Here is a 14,285-nt window from a genome sequence, read left to right on the forward strand (position 1 = left end):
GGGTGGGGTGGGGGGGGGGGACGATGGCATGCTGGTGGGGCCTGCGTGGCCAGGATTCTCGTCCTGTCGGAGGAAAGTGATGCCCCAGGGGCCAGGTCATTGCTGGGACCCATTGGAGGGGCGTGATGGAACACACCGAGGTTCCTGTCGTGGCGAGCTGCCTACGCTGCCAGACCCCAAGATCAGCAGTGATGTTAGTCGGCCACCCCACTTGCCCTCCAGTTTTACCCCAAACCCTGCTCACCCGCAGATGCTCTCCAGCGTGCAGATGAACACGCCCGCCTACCCCGCCAGCCCTGCCTACCCTCCCAGCAACGGCTACCCCGCCAGCAACGGCTACCCCGCAAATGCCAGTGCATACGCAGGGTATCCCGCCCCCGGCCAACCCCCAAACGCCTCGTGGAGCAGCCCCGCCGCAGGCACGGGGGGTCCCGGGGCGGCGGCAGGGGCCCAGCCCCCCCCCCGCCCTATGGCTTCAGCAGCGAGCCACCTGCCAATGGGCAGCAGAATGGCCCCGGCGGCATCGTCACCGGGTACCCCAAGATCTGACGACCCCGTGTGACACCCTCTTCATAAAGGACACACAGACACCCGCCGTGTTCAGTCGTGCTCGACCCTGACGTGTATCATCCAGGTTTGGGCCCACCTCCCAGTGCCCAGCATTCCCCTCGGTGGACGTTGCTCTTCCCCCCCTCCTGCCTGCTCCGACGCATGCTGCAACTCGGGCTTGAACAGGGTGTGCTAGGGCCAGGTTCCACGTGACATGTACCCCTGACCTCCATGGCCGGCGCAGTACGGGAGGGTCGGTGGGCTCTACAAGGGTCCCTGCAGTGCACTGCGGGCCGGCGAGGCAGGATCCACGCACGTCGGCCGCCCGCCACGCTCACCAGCCACGCGCGCCGCGGCCCTCACCCCAGCGCGGCCCTGAAGAGGCCGGCCGGGGCGGCCATGGAGGATCTGCCCACGTCCCAGGGCAGGGCGTCGATGTCGCCGTCCTCGTTGGTCCACACCATGTGGTCGCGCGCGGGGGAGGGCGGCCACCAGGACCCCAGGTCCTTGTCCTCGCGCGCGTCGGGGCCCGCCGCCGTGGCCACAGCCGCCGCCTCCTCCCACGAGTCCGCGGCGGGTGGGGGAACGGGGTCGCGGGGCGATGCGTCCGAATGCCTGCGGCGCGCCGGCGAGGGCGGGAGCGACTCCGTCGCAGGCACCCCTGCCCGCTCCGTCGCCGGCCTTGCCACCGTCGACCTTGCCGCCCTCACTGCACCCCAGGGCGAGGAGGGGGGCGTCGGGATGCGGCTGGGGGCCCGTGCATGCCGTGCCTGTTCGACAGGCGCGGCCACGGGCGCGCCCCGCCGCTCGCGTGGCGCCTCGGAGGGCGCTGTCTCGGAGGGCGCTGCCTCGGAGGGCGCTGCCTCGGAGGGCGCTGCCGCCAGGCGCGCCGCCAGGGCGGCGGCCGCCGCGCCACCTGGCATCCACGACGGCTCTTCCATCGGGTTGTATGTGCTCTGCGCGAGGGAGCAGGTGGAAGTTGCGCACTGCGCAGCGACAGGCAAGCCAGGGGGGTGGATGTTGAGGGAGGGCAGTCGTTGTCGGCAATGAGTCCCCAGCACCATCCCCACACCACCACCGCTCCTGCGAGGGAAGGCCAGTGGACAGATCGCGAGCCCACCGCTCCTCCTGTGCGCCCACCTGGTTGCTGCCCGGGTCCAAAGACTGGTCGCTGCTGCCCGGCGCGGATGCACCGCCGGCCGGCATTCCCTCCCGGGGCCGGGCTGGGGCCTGCCAGCGGCGCACCAGGGCGGGGGAAGGGGGGACGCTGTGCAGGACCCAGGCCTCAGCTTCCTCCTCACCCGCACGCCCCGGCGAGGACGTCCTGGAGGTGTCATGGAGTGGAGACGATGCCCCCGAGTCCCCACCCGGCGCCTCGGCGCCAGGTGCAAGGTCGGCCTGCTGGCAGGCTGCTGTGCCCTCCCCCGAGGGCCTGCGATGGAGGTGCCTGCCGGCCACGGACCCCGCACGCCCCGGCAGGAAGGCGGCGCTCCCAGACAGCGCTCGCTCGGTCGGCGACCGCGACGCCTCCCGTTCCCGCAGCAGCGCGGGCATGCTCTGGCGTACGCCCGCCGACGGCGCGGCGCGGATGGAAGTGGCCGCGGGCCGTTCCCGCCGGCCGGGGCAGGTGCTGCCGGAGCGGACGGGGGCGCCCGCCTCACCCCCCCCCTCGCCGCTCGTGCCCGTCGCGTCCACGCAGGACTGCCCCCCGTCCCCGCCGCGCTCGCCTTCCGCAGGCACGATCGCGGGCGCGGCAATGCCGGGATCGGGTCCTGGAGTCCCCTCGGCGCACGCGCCGAGTTCCATGGCCGGGGGTGGCCCGGCCAGGCGCAGGCTGGTCGCCGCTGACAGCTGCCGTCGGCGAGGGGTCGCCTCGGACCGGTCCCTGCCCCGTGCACCGTCGGCGTCGCGCGACTGCGACGCGATCAAAGGCCCACCGGGCGGACCGACAGTCCAAAGGTCCGGCGGGGGCTGCAGTCGCCGCGCCCACCCCCTCACGAGCCCGGTGCGCACGCTGGAGGGGCCCCGGCGCGCCGCCGCCGCCACCCCGCTGCCCGGCGACGGGCGAGGGAAGCGACGCTCGCACATGCCGCCGCGAGGCCTGACGCGGCACGCCGACCTTGGCGCCCACGTCCTCCGTCGCGAGGAGCGGCGGCGGGCCCTCACCTGCTCCCCGCTGCGAGAGTCCGGGGCCGGTGCGGCAGGGGAGGGGCGAGCCGGTGTGAGCGGCTTTGCCAGCCGCCACTGCGCCCCTGGCCGCCACGACGAAGGGGCCGGGGATCGTTCCCGCGTCAACCCCAGCGCCCTCTGCCGCGCCGCCTCCGAACGCGCCGCAGGCGGAGCCGGGCCCCGCTGCCACGCCACGGCCCTGCGATGCCGTCCGCGCCGGCCCCTCCGAGCCCTTGACGGGGCTGGGGTCTCCAGAGGGTCCCGGTGGGGTGTCTGGATCCGATGCTTCGCCATCATCCACCCTGCCGGCATTGCTGGAGCCCGAGGGAGACTCGCCGGCCTTGGGGGGTGTGCGCCACGCCTGCGGGAGAGGGATGGGGTCGGGCGAGGAGGTGACGTGGCGCTGCATGGTCCTGCAGCCAGCGGGAATTTGCCGGGTTTGAAATTCAAGGCAGCAGGCGGGCTGCGATGTGATCACTAGCACTGCCGTGTTCCTCGGGGCCCACCCCTTCATTCACAAGCACTCACCTTGATTGCGGGGCTGTCCAGGTCTCCCTGGGCCCCTTCACCGCCGGCCGCGTGCTCCCCCGCCTGGGTGGCCGGCGGAGCGGCACGAGCGACGACTGGAGGGATGGCGGGGGCGCCACCTACTCCTGCAGCCCGGCCCGTGGCGATGCTGGCCAGTGGAGCAGCCACCGTCCGGGGCGGCACCGAGGCCAGGAAAGGGTGCTGGAGGAGCTGTGCCGCCAGCGGCCGGTCCTTCCAGTTCCTACGGGGTGTTTCATGGAGGCAATCAAGGCCAGAGTGGGGATGACCTTGGCTGTGCCACTGTGGGCGGCTGGTCACGACGTGTCATAGGCCGCAGGGAGAGTGCGACAGAGAGCCGTCGACGTGGACGACCGACGGCCATGCGGCGCGTGGGTGGGGTGCCAGCCTCCCCCGCCATGCTGCGCCCGACATCCTGCTCGTCAGGGAGTAGCATGTGATGGCACCCCACCAGCCAACACACACCCCTCCCGGTCTGCACCCATCCATGCAATGCGCAGAGCAAGGACCCAACCCCCACCCCCACCCAGCAACCCCCCACCCCCACCTGTTGAAGCATAGGTACAGGAAGTCCTTGCACTCGGCGGAGAGGTGCTCCGGGATGGGGGGCGGCCCCTTGGAGGACGCGATGTGGAACATGGCTGCCACCTGGCTGCCCAGCCCGCTCCAGGGAGGCCGTCCCGTGGCCATCTCGATCACGGTGCAGGCCACCGACCAAATGTCGGCCTGGCGGCCGTGCCCCGACTGCTTGATGATCTCGGGGGCCATCCAGTAAGGGGTGCCCTTCATGGACTTGAACCCCGAGTCGATGGTCACTAGGTCCTCGATCTTCTTGGATGCCCCAAAGTCCGCCAGTTTCACCAAACCCGTGTTGTCCACCAGGATGTTGGCGCCCTGAGGGTGTGTGTATGAGGGAAGGGGGAAGGGGGTGGGTTTGTGACTGGGTTGTTGCATGCATTGAGCCAGGGGAGTATCCCTGCATTGATCCTCTCAGCCTGCATGAACATTTACACAGGACTTCTGGAAAACCTACTACCTTCACCCCCGGCCCCACACGCACAAAGACACACCTTGATGTCACGGTGGATGATGCCGTGGGCGTGCAGGTACTCCAGGCCCAGCAGGATCTGGCGGGTGTACACCTTCACCACCGTCTCCCGGAAATGGCCTTAAGCGGGGGAGGGGGGTCCGAGGTCATAGTAGGGCAGACATGGAGTGTTTCGGGGAGTGGGTGTGATCAAATCGCCACTGCTGCCATGCAGTTCACAGCAGGAAGCCTGACACACAGGGAGGCGCCGCAGCATCACACACTGCATCGGGCCATCCCAGCCTCATGTGCAGGCCCATCGTGCCCTGCACCTCCTCCTCACTTCAGTCAGCATCACCATCGCCCAATTCCCGGCCCTCGCCTGCCATTCTGGCCCAGCCCATCCCCCTGAAAGCATGCTCGCCAACCCCCTTCACCACCCCCCTCACCGAACTTGGCGAGGAGGGAGGCGATGCTGCCACCAGGGACAAACTCCAGGAAGATGTGCAGCGCGTCGTTGGTGGTCTCCGTGCTCAGGTAGCGCACAATGTTGGGGTGGTCCAGCTGCTGCAGCAGCCTGACCTCCGCCTCCAGCGCCGTCACGTGCTCGCTTACCTTGCTGGAGCCGGCCTTGGAGACGTGCACCTGCTTCACCGCCATCAGCTGCCCGGTGTCGTTGTCCATGCCCAGGAAGACGGAGCCAAACGCGCCCTGGCCGATCAACTCGCCCTTGGTCCAGTTCAGGGGGCCCGTCTGGCGCGAGTCGGCGCCCGGGGGGCCGCCGCAGGAGGCGCGTGGTCGAAGGGCGCTGTTGCTGGAGTTGGATTTGGCCAGGTCCTTCTTGCTCTCGTCCCAGCCGCCGTGCTGCCGAGCCGGCGACGTATTGGCTGCACATGGGATGGGGTGGGGAGAGTGTTTGCAGGTGGGCAGAGCCGGTGATGGGGGGGTCAATGCACGGGGTCCCACAGAGAGAGGCGGTGATCCTTCAAGAGCCTCGAGCTGCTCAGGAGCGTCTACCAAACATTGTCATTTGTCTTATGTTGTAAGTCCTGCACACCAGCATGTGGCCTGTTGCCTCCATGTCCAACCCCATTCCCGGATCTATGATCAGGGTCTGTGCACCCACAGAATTGAGGCCTTGACACCTCCGCACCATTCAGGGAGGCTTGCTCATCGATGGGGTCCAGTGCGTGCCTTCCTGCCTGGTGCTGCAGGAAAACAAAGCGATCCTTGCCCGTGCCCATCCCAACATTGGCCTGCGTTGACAGAGGAGGTGAGTGGGAGTGCCAACGAGAATTAGGAACTGCAAGCAGGGCCAAGAATCGTACGAATGAGGATGAATGATATCCACAAACATGTTAAAGGGTAATAACTCATCCGATCAAGGCCTTGTATCACACTGTGGGCCTATGACAGGAAATCCATCACCCTCCCTGCCGTGCCCTGCACCAACCGTGGTAGTGTATGTAGAAGCCGCCCGATACCCTCCGTCGACGCCATCGCTGACGCCGGGGCCTGAGGTCCATCGACGCTGCAAGGTTTGCAAGGTTATCCATCAGCGAGTGTGTCCGAGGAGTGCTCCATGCGCGCCGCGAGGAGGAACCCACGGCGCCCGAGGGGACACCCGCATCTCGATCGTATGCCCTGCAAGCCCCGTGAGGGCACCACTCACCTTGTATTCTTCTGGAGGTTCGCCGGCTTGCTGTAGGCTGCTGATGCATTGCCCCATGAGGATCCGTCTGTGCTCTTGGAGGCACGGGATCCCCTCCTAACCACGCGGGTGGAAGCGCCAATTCGGCGATCCGAGGGAAGACGATGCCACCCAGCTGTATTCCATGCCCTCGAAGTGCAGATGAGGTGCGCGTGGAACCTGTCTGCTCACAGGGCTGCACCTGGAGGGCTCTCTGTTGAAAGCTGTTGATTGAAAGGTTCCGTATTTTGTGGTACCCGGCGCGCTACCCCACCCCCCCTGACGCATTGCCAGCTGGGAGGGGGCCAGGCGCGAGTAGATGCATACGGCGAAGAGGAGACAAGACTCACCATGTATCGAGCTAGAAGGATCGAAATCTATTCAAAGGGTTCTCCCCTGCCTACTTGGAGAGTGCGCTGCTGTCTGTCACGTAGATCACTCCAGAGCTGGGCCGGGAGGAATCATCTGAGCCCATCATAGTATGCATTTTGAGACTCAGCCATCAATACTGAATGCGCCCCATTGATCTTCGTGTCTGAATCCCCCATACTACCCTTCATGGCGGCAGCAAGCAGCCATACTGAGGACCAGAGCTTGTATGCAGCCCTGGGGGTAGGCCCCACAGCCTCTGAGGATGACATCCGACGCGCCTACCGAGCCTTGGCCACCTCGCTACATCCTGACAAGACCCAGGATCCGGAGAGAAGGGACGATGCTGCCCAGCTTTTCACCATTATCCAAGAAGCCTATGAGGTGGGTGACCAAGGTTGTGCGACGGTATATGCATGCCATCGCAGGGTCCACTTGAGGATGGCCTTGATGAGAATGAATCTGACAGATATTGCAATCTGTTATTCGGATGTTGCAGGGACCCACCAGTTGCCCCTCTGTCTCCCTCAATCTCGTCGTTACTACGCCTTTCCTCTGATGCCCGCAAAACCTGTCCCCAATGCATACCTGTCCCCCAAATTTTCGTAGGTGCTGAGCAACCCTGATAAGCGTGACATCTACGATGTGTACGGCAAAGAGGGCCTGGCTGCAGGGCTGGAGCTTGGGGAAAGGGTCAAGAATAAGGATGACCTACGAAAGGAGTGGGAGCAGTTCAGGGAGCGCCAGGTGCTTGATTGGATGAGTGGGCGGTTGGGTTGGGGGATTTGGGGGGGTGGGGGGATGACTACCTTTTCGTGTCTGATTTTCAGCAGGAAGAGGATCGATACATGTGCAACAGATATTGCAGCTGGCTTTGGAAGTGCAAGATGGTCGGATGCAGGTATTGAAGGTGGTATGGCAGGAGCCTGCCCAGTGCTCTCGCTTGACTAATGGTGTCACACCTTTCCTAAGCAGGAAACGGCCCGCATTGACTCGCAAGTCAACTACCGGGGCGCATACATCTTTCGTGCTGATGCTTCAGGTGTGTGATTTTCTGGTCGTGAGATTGTGCGTCCTCCTCCTTTAAGTAGGGCCCACCTTAATGTCTGTCAAGATGCCAATGCTCACTGAGGAATGGGCCTGGTTTCATATGAGATTGCTACAATCTGTCGTGTAGCCAGGCTACTTGGCGTTTATTGAGTTCCACAATGCCTTCTATGAGTATTTGACTCACCTCGCTCTCCCCTGTCCCACCTCCACCTCACGCCACCACAGCTCTGGTGAAACCCTACTCCAAGGTGGCGTCCCGAATTCCCGAGCTGACGACGGTGTACATGACCAGCGGGGTCGACATTCCAGTGGACACCCGAGATTGGGGCGTCCTGGCTGCAGACCAAGACATTGTGCACCTGGGAGGCCTAGTGAATGTCCGGAAGAACGTAGGGGGTGGCAGCTTCCTGGCGGGGTACAAGCGCGTCTACTCGGGTGAGTGGTGACTCTGGCTGCCAAGGGTGTCTCGGGCTTGGAAATGGGGCTTGGGATGTGAATGAAGGCCATGGGCAGCGCTCTTGCCGTCTTGGAGTTGGGTGGACATTGGTGTTAGGCAGCCGCTCCTCTCGGTCAAAGTTTCGGCTGTGTACTCGCCATAGTATTGCAAGGTTTGCCTTCCCTCCGTCTCCACAGACTACACGACGCTCGATGTGAATGCCGCGGTGGGCCTGAAGAGCCTCTTCTCGGTTTCCTCTGGCGTCCAGCTGTCGCCCCATGCCCAGGCCAACCTCACCGCCACGTGGCAGCCAGACGAAGGTGTCGGTCTCCAGGTGAGCTGCGGCTGGCTTTGTGGGTGATGAAGGGTGTGATGAGCATCATGTAGGAGGTGTCTCGGGAATGTCGCCGGCATGCCTCTTTGGTTAAATGGGTGCTGCCGTCCATCATTCCTGTCCCAGCACTGCTACCTCATGGCCTTTTTCCGAGACTCTCTCGTGTCACAAGAGGATGTATTGCAAAATCCTTGCTTCTTCAAAAACTTGTCTCGTTGCTCACACCAACCACCTGCACACCCTCCCGCCCTTGCCTCCTCTCCGCAACAACCCGCAGCTGGTGACGACGAGGCAGCTGTCCAAGACGCTCCAGGGCGAGTACTCCTGGGTGATCGGGCCGGAGACCGCCGCCGGCATGTCCCTGGGCATCACTCGCCGGATGGAGAAGCTGCTCCTCACCGGCCGTGTGGAGGTGGGAGCGGTGACCGGCTTCGTGGGGCGCGTCGCAAGGCGCATGGGCGAGAAGACGACGGCTCGGGCCGGCGTCCGGCTCGGCCCCGCCTCCGCCGAGGTGGATGTGGGCGGGCAGCGCACGCTGTCTGAACTGGCGACGGGGGGCCTCAGCATCGTCACCGGACCCCAGGTGAGGACTTGCACCGGGGTGGGACCGAGCCCGCGGTGCGAGGGACCGATGCTGTGGATGTGCGGGGGTGACAGGTTTCCAGCAAACAGGGGGTGCTGGATGAAGAAGGCAGGCTCTCTGCGTCATTATTCCCGATCACTGGACTCTTGCGGAGCGCGTGCGTGCCATGCTTGTGGCCCAAGGGCGGGGCATGGCTGCAGCAGGGATGGAAGCCGGCACACCACATGCTTGGGGCCGCCATCCACGTGTGTCTCCGCTCTATTTCCCTCCCACCCCACTTTCCTCCAAACACCGCCCGCAGGGCATCGTGCTGAAGCTGCGGTACAACCGTGCGGGGCACATGTTTGAGTTCCCGATCCTGCTCAGCCCGTTGCTGGACTGGAACATCCTGGCCGCCGGTGAGTGAAATGGGAGGAGGAAAGGGGGGAAATCCGCCATGGGTTGGCCCCCCCCTGGGGCCTGGTGAAAATGGGTCAGGAGGTGTGGGGGTTCACTGTTTAGATGTATGTGCCGTGCCAGGCGATGGGGGGGCTGTGGACGGTGCTTAACCAGAGCGTCAGCATGTACGGGGAGTTTTGCCCCGAGACTCACCCTTCCCCCGCCCACCTCTCCAGCGTACTGCCTGCCGCCGCTGCTCTACTATGTGGGCAAGGAGTGGGTAGTGGGGCCTCTGGCGCGAGGCATCCAGTCCCGCAGGTGTGGGGGGGTTGATGCAGTGGTCTTCAGCATTCCCTGCCCCAGCTCAAGGATGGCCGAGGCATTGATACCTGGACGGTGATCTGGGCGCATGGCCTGGCCACGCTCTTGTGTTGCGCCCACTCAAACCCAGAATCCATATCACGTGGCGGGTGGGAGTTGAGACTTCTGTCGCACCACCAAAGACTGTGTAACAACCCCCACCCCCACTCTCAACCACTCCAGGCTGCGGCTGCGGCAGCAGGAGGAGGCCGCCACCATCCGAGCTGCGCTGGCACAAGCGGCAGCTGCCGCGCAGCTGCTGGGGCCCGTGGCCGAGCGACGGGCGCAGCGCGAGGCCAGCCAGGTGCGCCAGGCGTTTCAGTGCCTTGGCTGGAGGGGGGATTTGCACTCGAGGGCGGCCCTGCAGGCCCCTGTGCGGCCTCCCGTATGGGGCGGGCATCCAAAATCAGGCCCATCCCTCGTCCTAAACTGCCTGCAGGATGGGCTGGTCATCGCTCTGGCGCTCTATGGCGCCAGCAGCGAGGTGGAGGCGGAGGCGGCCCGCCGCATATCTCTTTCATCGTCGGCTGCAACTGAACAGGAAACCGAGGCTACCTCTCCTCGACGCGAGCCAGCTGTAGGCGTGGTGGAGAGCACCGCTGACGAGCAGGAATCTGGCATGGGCCCAGGTGGCAGTCAAGAACCGCCGGTGCCCGTCGCTGCCAATCCCGAGTTAGAGGAGAGGCCGCCCTCGCCAGTCGCCGATGTCACTGTGGCTGTGCAGTACCTGGTTGAGGCCGGCAAGGCCGTATTCCATAAAGGTGTGGTTGGGGTTTGGGGCCGGGGGGGAGGGCACGCGCGGGGGGGGCGGGATTAAATACACACACTCTGTGCTGTATCCCTTGCGCAGGCTGTCCTTTGCACGCAACAGGCGCCCTTTCACCCTTTCCAGCTGATGCGCCGTGCTCACTCGTCCTTGTGCAGGTTATACCAAGGCGGGGCTGATTGGCTTCTGCGACCCTGCCCCTGGAACCGAAAAAACCCTGTTGGTGCTCTTTTCCTACCGGGTGAGATGGGTAGGGCGAGGCACAATCGAAGGGTGATTGGAGGGGTGTCTAGCAAAGCTGATGTGGGCTGTCCGGCTATTGTCCCACTGGCTGTTGTGGGGTGTACCTGCGTGGATGGCTTGGTGACCGGTCGGCAAGACCACAGCTGGTGTTGCAACGGGGCGGTGAGTCTGAGATCCTTGTTGGAACACATGCTCGCTGGGCATGAGACTCACTCATGATCTACTCCTGCGACAGGGACGTTGCTTCCGTGCCACCCTGGCAGACACGGAGGGTGGCATCCTACCCGCCAGGGGTGATGTGGCAAGGGATGGGGATGAGGCGGCCTTCATTGCTGCCGCGCCTGCTCGCTGGAGGTAGCAGAGGTGCATCGATTCGAGTGCTCAGGCTCTGTGCAAGAGCTCTGGTGTGAGGACGAGAGTTGGCTGCTGCCTCTGCGCTGGATCATTCTACTTCCGCCTGCACTGAGTGTCGTGCGCTCCTGCAACACTCAGAAGGGCCCCTTCCTGCAAGCTGTACACGCAGAGCACTGACTAGTCAAGGGAAGCAGGGTGAAAGGGCATGCCATTCTGACTCGCCTTTTATCAACAGCGGGAGGCAGATAAGGAACAGATGTCCCCTGGGCAACTGCATTGACCCTGCTCTTCATCAAGTTGCCCACCTGAGCGGCTTGAGTTTCATGAAGAAGCCTCTTGCGTGCTCGTGGCATTTCCACTACCCCTCCCTTGCGTCTACATTGTCGTAGGGGGGAAGGCCCCACTCCTCCGGCACAAAGTGGGTGAGGCTGGTCAGGCATTGATCCGCACCGACGCACAGCTCCCTTGGCAGGCTGGGGTGGGGGACCATAATGCTCGACCTGGGAGGAAAGGGAAACCGAGGTTTGCACCTTGGACATGAAGGGATCCAGGCCACAAGGTGGCTGGCATGTTCAGAATGCTAGCAACTGAGCGTGCTTTGGGTTGGCTGCATTGTCAGCACCATTGGCAAACACCTTGCTCATCCTACAATTCTCACTGGCATCTTGCACAGAAACAACCCACTGACATGCCAGCTGCCGATGCTGCTTGAATACCAGCGGGAGCATCCTCGAACACGAGACACGACTTGCTTGGCGTCACTGGTGGGGTGAAGCGGGCGGCTGCGGCAAGGAAGATTTCAGGATGGGGCTTACCTTGGGCCACCTCATCCCCAGTCACCTTGTGTGTGAACAGGGAAAAGAGGGCACCATGATTTGTGGTCTTCTTGGCATAGCCCCTGATGTTGCTGGAGGTCGCAAGGCATGCAGGAATACCATGCCGGTGGAGGTGGCGGATGAGCCGCTCTGCAGGAGAGAAATACATCGGGAGTGAGGGCGGTGATCAGGAACTCAAAGCCGAGGGCTTTTGCCGGGCCACGTTGGGTTAGCCCCTTGCCATCCACAGCAAAGCTGATATTATGATAATCAAGATGACCACCCAACGCAGGATACAGAACATCTTACATACCTGCACCCGGTAACAGCTCAGATGAGGGGAATAGCAAGTCCAGTGCCGCCTCCCTCTTCTCCAAAAACTCTTCCGGCTCTAATTGACCTTCAAGGCCAAGCTCGCTGATCGACAAACGTGCAGCCTCGATTGCCTTGAGACCTAGGAGCTTGCTCTGCAAGTTTTGTCATCAAGTGGTGCAGGACAAGATTTGCATAGAAGGACAAAAGTCACACATGCTAACCAGACAAGTGCTTAGGGCCCCGTACCTTGAGCTCCCAGGTGAACTCTTTGCCGTAATCTGCGGCAATATTCTGCTGCACCACAGTATAAAACTCTTCAGTGTTGAGCAGGAGGCCGTCCATGTCAAACAGCACATGTGTGATCTTGAGTAGTTGCAGAGGGAGGGTGAGCAAGGACAGTGTTATCACTCGATTCGATATCAATCTCCGCTAGCTCTGCCGCACATGTAGGCGCAACACAAAAGAATCAGGTCTGGCGTGTTAAGGTTGTTTGTAATGGGGCAGGCGCATGCATGCTATACCTTTGGACGAGGTGTGTTTGTAGTCATCAGCCAGACCTGGCTCGCTAGGGGCCGACGGCACGGATCACGGTGCTTCCAAAACCACAAACCTCCTCGCGACACCCTTCCCAGTAGCGTTCCGAGGAGCTCGAATCTCTGGTTTGTGACTTAGAGTGATGTGAGTGCAATCCACCATGTTGGTGTGTACGATGCTCTGTAGAATCGAATTGGCGCGCTGGCGCCCTTTCATAGACCAGCACATCACATACAAGAGGGAGACTGGCCAGCAATCATAGAGCTGGTCGTCAACCAAGTGTTATCCTCTCCGGGACAAAACATACCAACACCACTGGATCTCGAACCCGTTCATGCAGCATTGAATACACGCCGCTGTCGGTCTGCTTCAGTGCGCTCAGTATGCCGGGACAGAGGGATCCACGGTGCGACAGTAGGCGTCGATGCCACCGACAATGTTGTACACCTCCTGGAACCCCTTGCTCACCAGGAGCTGGGCCATCTGCTCAACGCAGGGGGAAGAGGGGGGGTGTAAGTGTGCCGAGGCTGGGCAGGCATGGGCTTGCGTGTTAATGAACTGAGTGCTAGAGATGTGTCAATGTATCGCCCTTCCTCACCCGCTGCGATCGGATGCCGTGATGACAGAGACAGAAGGTTGGCTTCTGGGGGTCCAGGATGGTCGTCAGTTTGGTCTCCCATTCCTCCATCCTGGTGTTGTGCATTGTGTGGAGAGTTTGACACAGTTAGTGTTGATGCTTCAAGGGTGAGACGCAGGTGAGGATCTGGGCAGCTGGGACAGAGGGACAGAGGGCAGTTGCACGCTGGGATGAGATTATCTTCTCATTACTATGCACATAAGCGGAAAAGCCAACGAACCCCATGCTCAGGCTAGGGGCCGCCCACCTGCTCAGGGGAAAGAGCTGGAAACCAGGGATGGAGGCTATGCTCGCCTCCCACTCCTCCCTCACATCGATGCACTGCACATCCTCTGCCTCTTCGACCTGCATGAGGCTTGCAAAATCGTCCACTGGCAGTTGCTTCACAGCAGCAATGTCTCTGCATTTCAACGCAGTGGATTGGGAATTGGGGGGTAAAGTTTGGAGACTATATCTACATCGTGCCAATATCAACAAGCGTCTGGTGCTGAATCTCTCGTCATTGTCAATTCATTCCATCGTAGAACAAGACGCATTAGCTCAATGACCTGTTTCCAGGCCATTATAGCATTTCTAACCACCATTCCTCTGAGATGCATTACCTCCCAATCACCTGGCATCGAGGACTTGCAGGATGTGAAGGCCAAATCTAGTCGTGCACTTTGCGGGGCCTCCACCCACTGATGCAGCCTGCAGTGCCTCCTCAAACTGAGGTACGGTCTGTCCCGGCGATATCCATCCCAGGTCCCCCCCCCTACCCTTGGAAGGGCATTGAGAGTGGTCAGCCGCAAGCTGTGCAAAATCAGCACTGCCTCCTGGGGAGGATATAAAGGTATGCCGTGGCAATGGAGTATTCCATGAAGATGAATGTTTAAAATATCAAGCTGATCATAGTTTCTCTGAGACAGCTGATTGACAAGCCAATGTGACCTGCGTTACCCCACACCTTGAAGATCTAGAAATAGGCGTTCCTGCAGCTCTCTCTGGTCCCCTGGCAACAGAATGTGGCGCACACGACGATGCTGCACCGCCATGATCAATGTTGCACGAAATCCACGAGCGAGCCTGTTTGCGCTGTGGACAAAGGGGACGGATTCCAATGCTTTGCAGGAAGCCAACAAGCCTCTGGT

The 14,285-nt window shown here is 62.2% G+C and overlaps 5 protein-coding genes across 5 annotated transcripts in view; 2 read left to right on the forward strand and 3 right to left on the reverse strand.

Moving 5' to 3' along the window:
- Positions 1-549, forward strand: part of F751_4950 (hypothetical protein) — a gene marked incomplete at both ends in the record, with an annotated part of 2,609 nt that extends 2,060 nt beyond the window's left edge. Inside the window, 2 exons of the mRNA XM_011401535.1 lie at positions 251-366; positions 483-549. Of these exons, the coding sequence (XP_011399837.1) occupies positions 251-366; positions 483-549 (183 nt within the window). The remainder of the gene's footprint in view (positions 1-250; positions 367-482) is intronic.
- Positions 550-908: 359 nt separating this feature from the next.
- Positions 909-4,975, reverse strand: F751_4951 (Mitogen-activated protein kinase kinase kinase 2; the record flags this gene model as incomplete). The annotated part of the gene is made up of 7 exons (XM_011401536.1): positions 909-1,258; positions 1,917-2,276; positions 2,716-3,079; positions 3,247-3,487; positions 3,845-4,158; positions 4,335-4,432; positions 4,741-4,975. The coding sequence occupies 7 exons, from the start codon at positions 4,973-4,975 to the stop codon at positions 909-911; spliced, it is 1,962 nt and encodes a 653-aa protein (XP_011399838.1).
- Positions 4,976-6,539: 1,564 nt separating this feature from the next.
- F751_4952 (Chaperone protein dnaJ 13) lies at positions 6,540-10,858 on the forward strand (the record flags this gene model as incomplete). Its single annotated transcript, XM_011401537.1, has 12 exons — positions 6,540-6,734; positions 6,960-7,097; positions 7,326-7,392; positions 7,626-7,835; positions 8,034-8,170; positions 8,448-8,753; positions 9,055-9,151; positions 9,368-9,449; positions 9,675-9,795; positions 9,931-10,252; positions 10,416-10,498; positions 10,736-10,858. The coding sequence occupies 12 exons, from the start codon at positions 6,540-6,542 to the stop codon at positions 10,856-10,858; spliced, it is 1,881 nt and encodes a 626-aa protein (XP_011399839.1).
- A 354-nt stretch (positions 10,859-11,212) lies between these two features.
- F751_4953 (hypothetical protein) lies at positions 11,213-12,326 on the reverse strand (the record flags this gene model as incomplete). The annotated part of the gene is made up of 2 exons (XM_011401538.1): positions 11,213-11,314; positions 12,231-12,326. 2 exons carry the CDS (start codon positions 12,324-12,326, stop codon positions 11,213-11,215), a joined length of 198 nt encoding a protein of 65 aa, XP_011399840.1.
- A 570-nt stretch (positions 12,327-12,896) lies between these two features.
- F751_4954 (Adenylyltransferase and sulfurtransferase MOCS3-1) lies at positions 12,897-13,506 on the reverse strand (the record flags this gene model as incomplete). The annotated part of the gene is made up of 3 exons (XM_011401539.1): positions 12,897-13,001; positions 13,117-13,207; positions 13,403-13,506. The coding sequence occupies 3 exons, from the start codon at positions 13,504-13,506 to the stop codon at positions 12,897-12,899; spliced, it is 300 nt and encodes a 99-aa protein (XP_011399841.1).
- Between the last annotated feature and the right edge of the window lie 779 nt (positions 13,507-14,285).

Source organism: Auxenochlorella protothecoides (genome assembly GCF_000733215.1).
Source record: "Auxenochlorella protothecoides strain 0710 unplaced genomic scaffold scaffold55, whole genome shotgun sequence".
NCBI lineage: Eukaryota > Viridiplantae > Chlorophyta > Trebouxiophyceae > Chlorellales > Chlorellaceae > Auxenochlorella > Auxenochlorella protothecoides.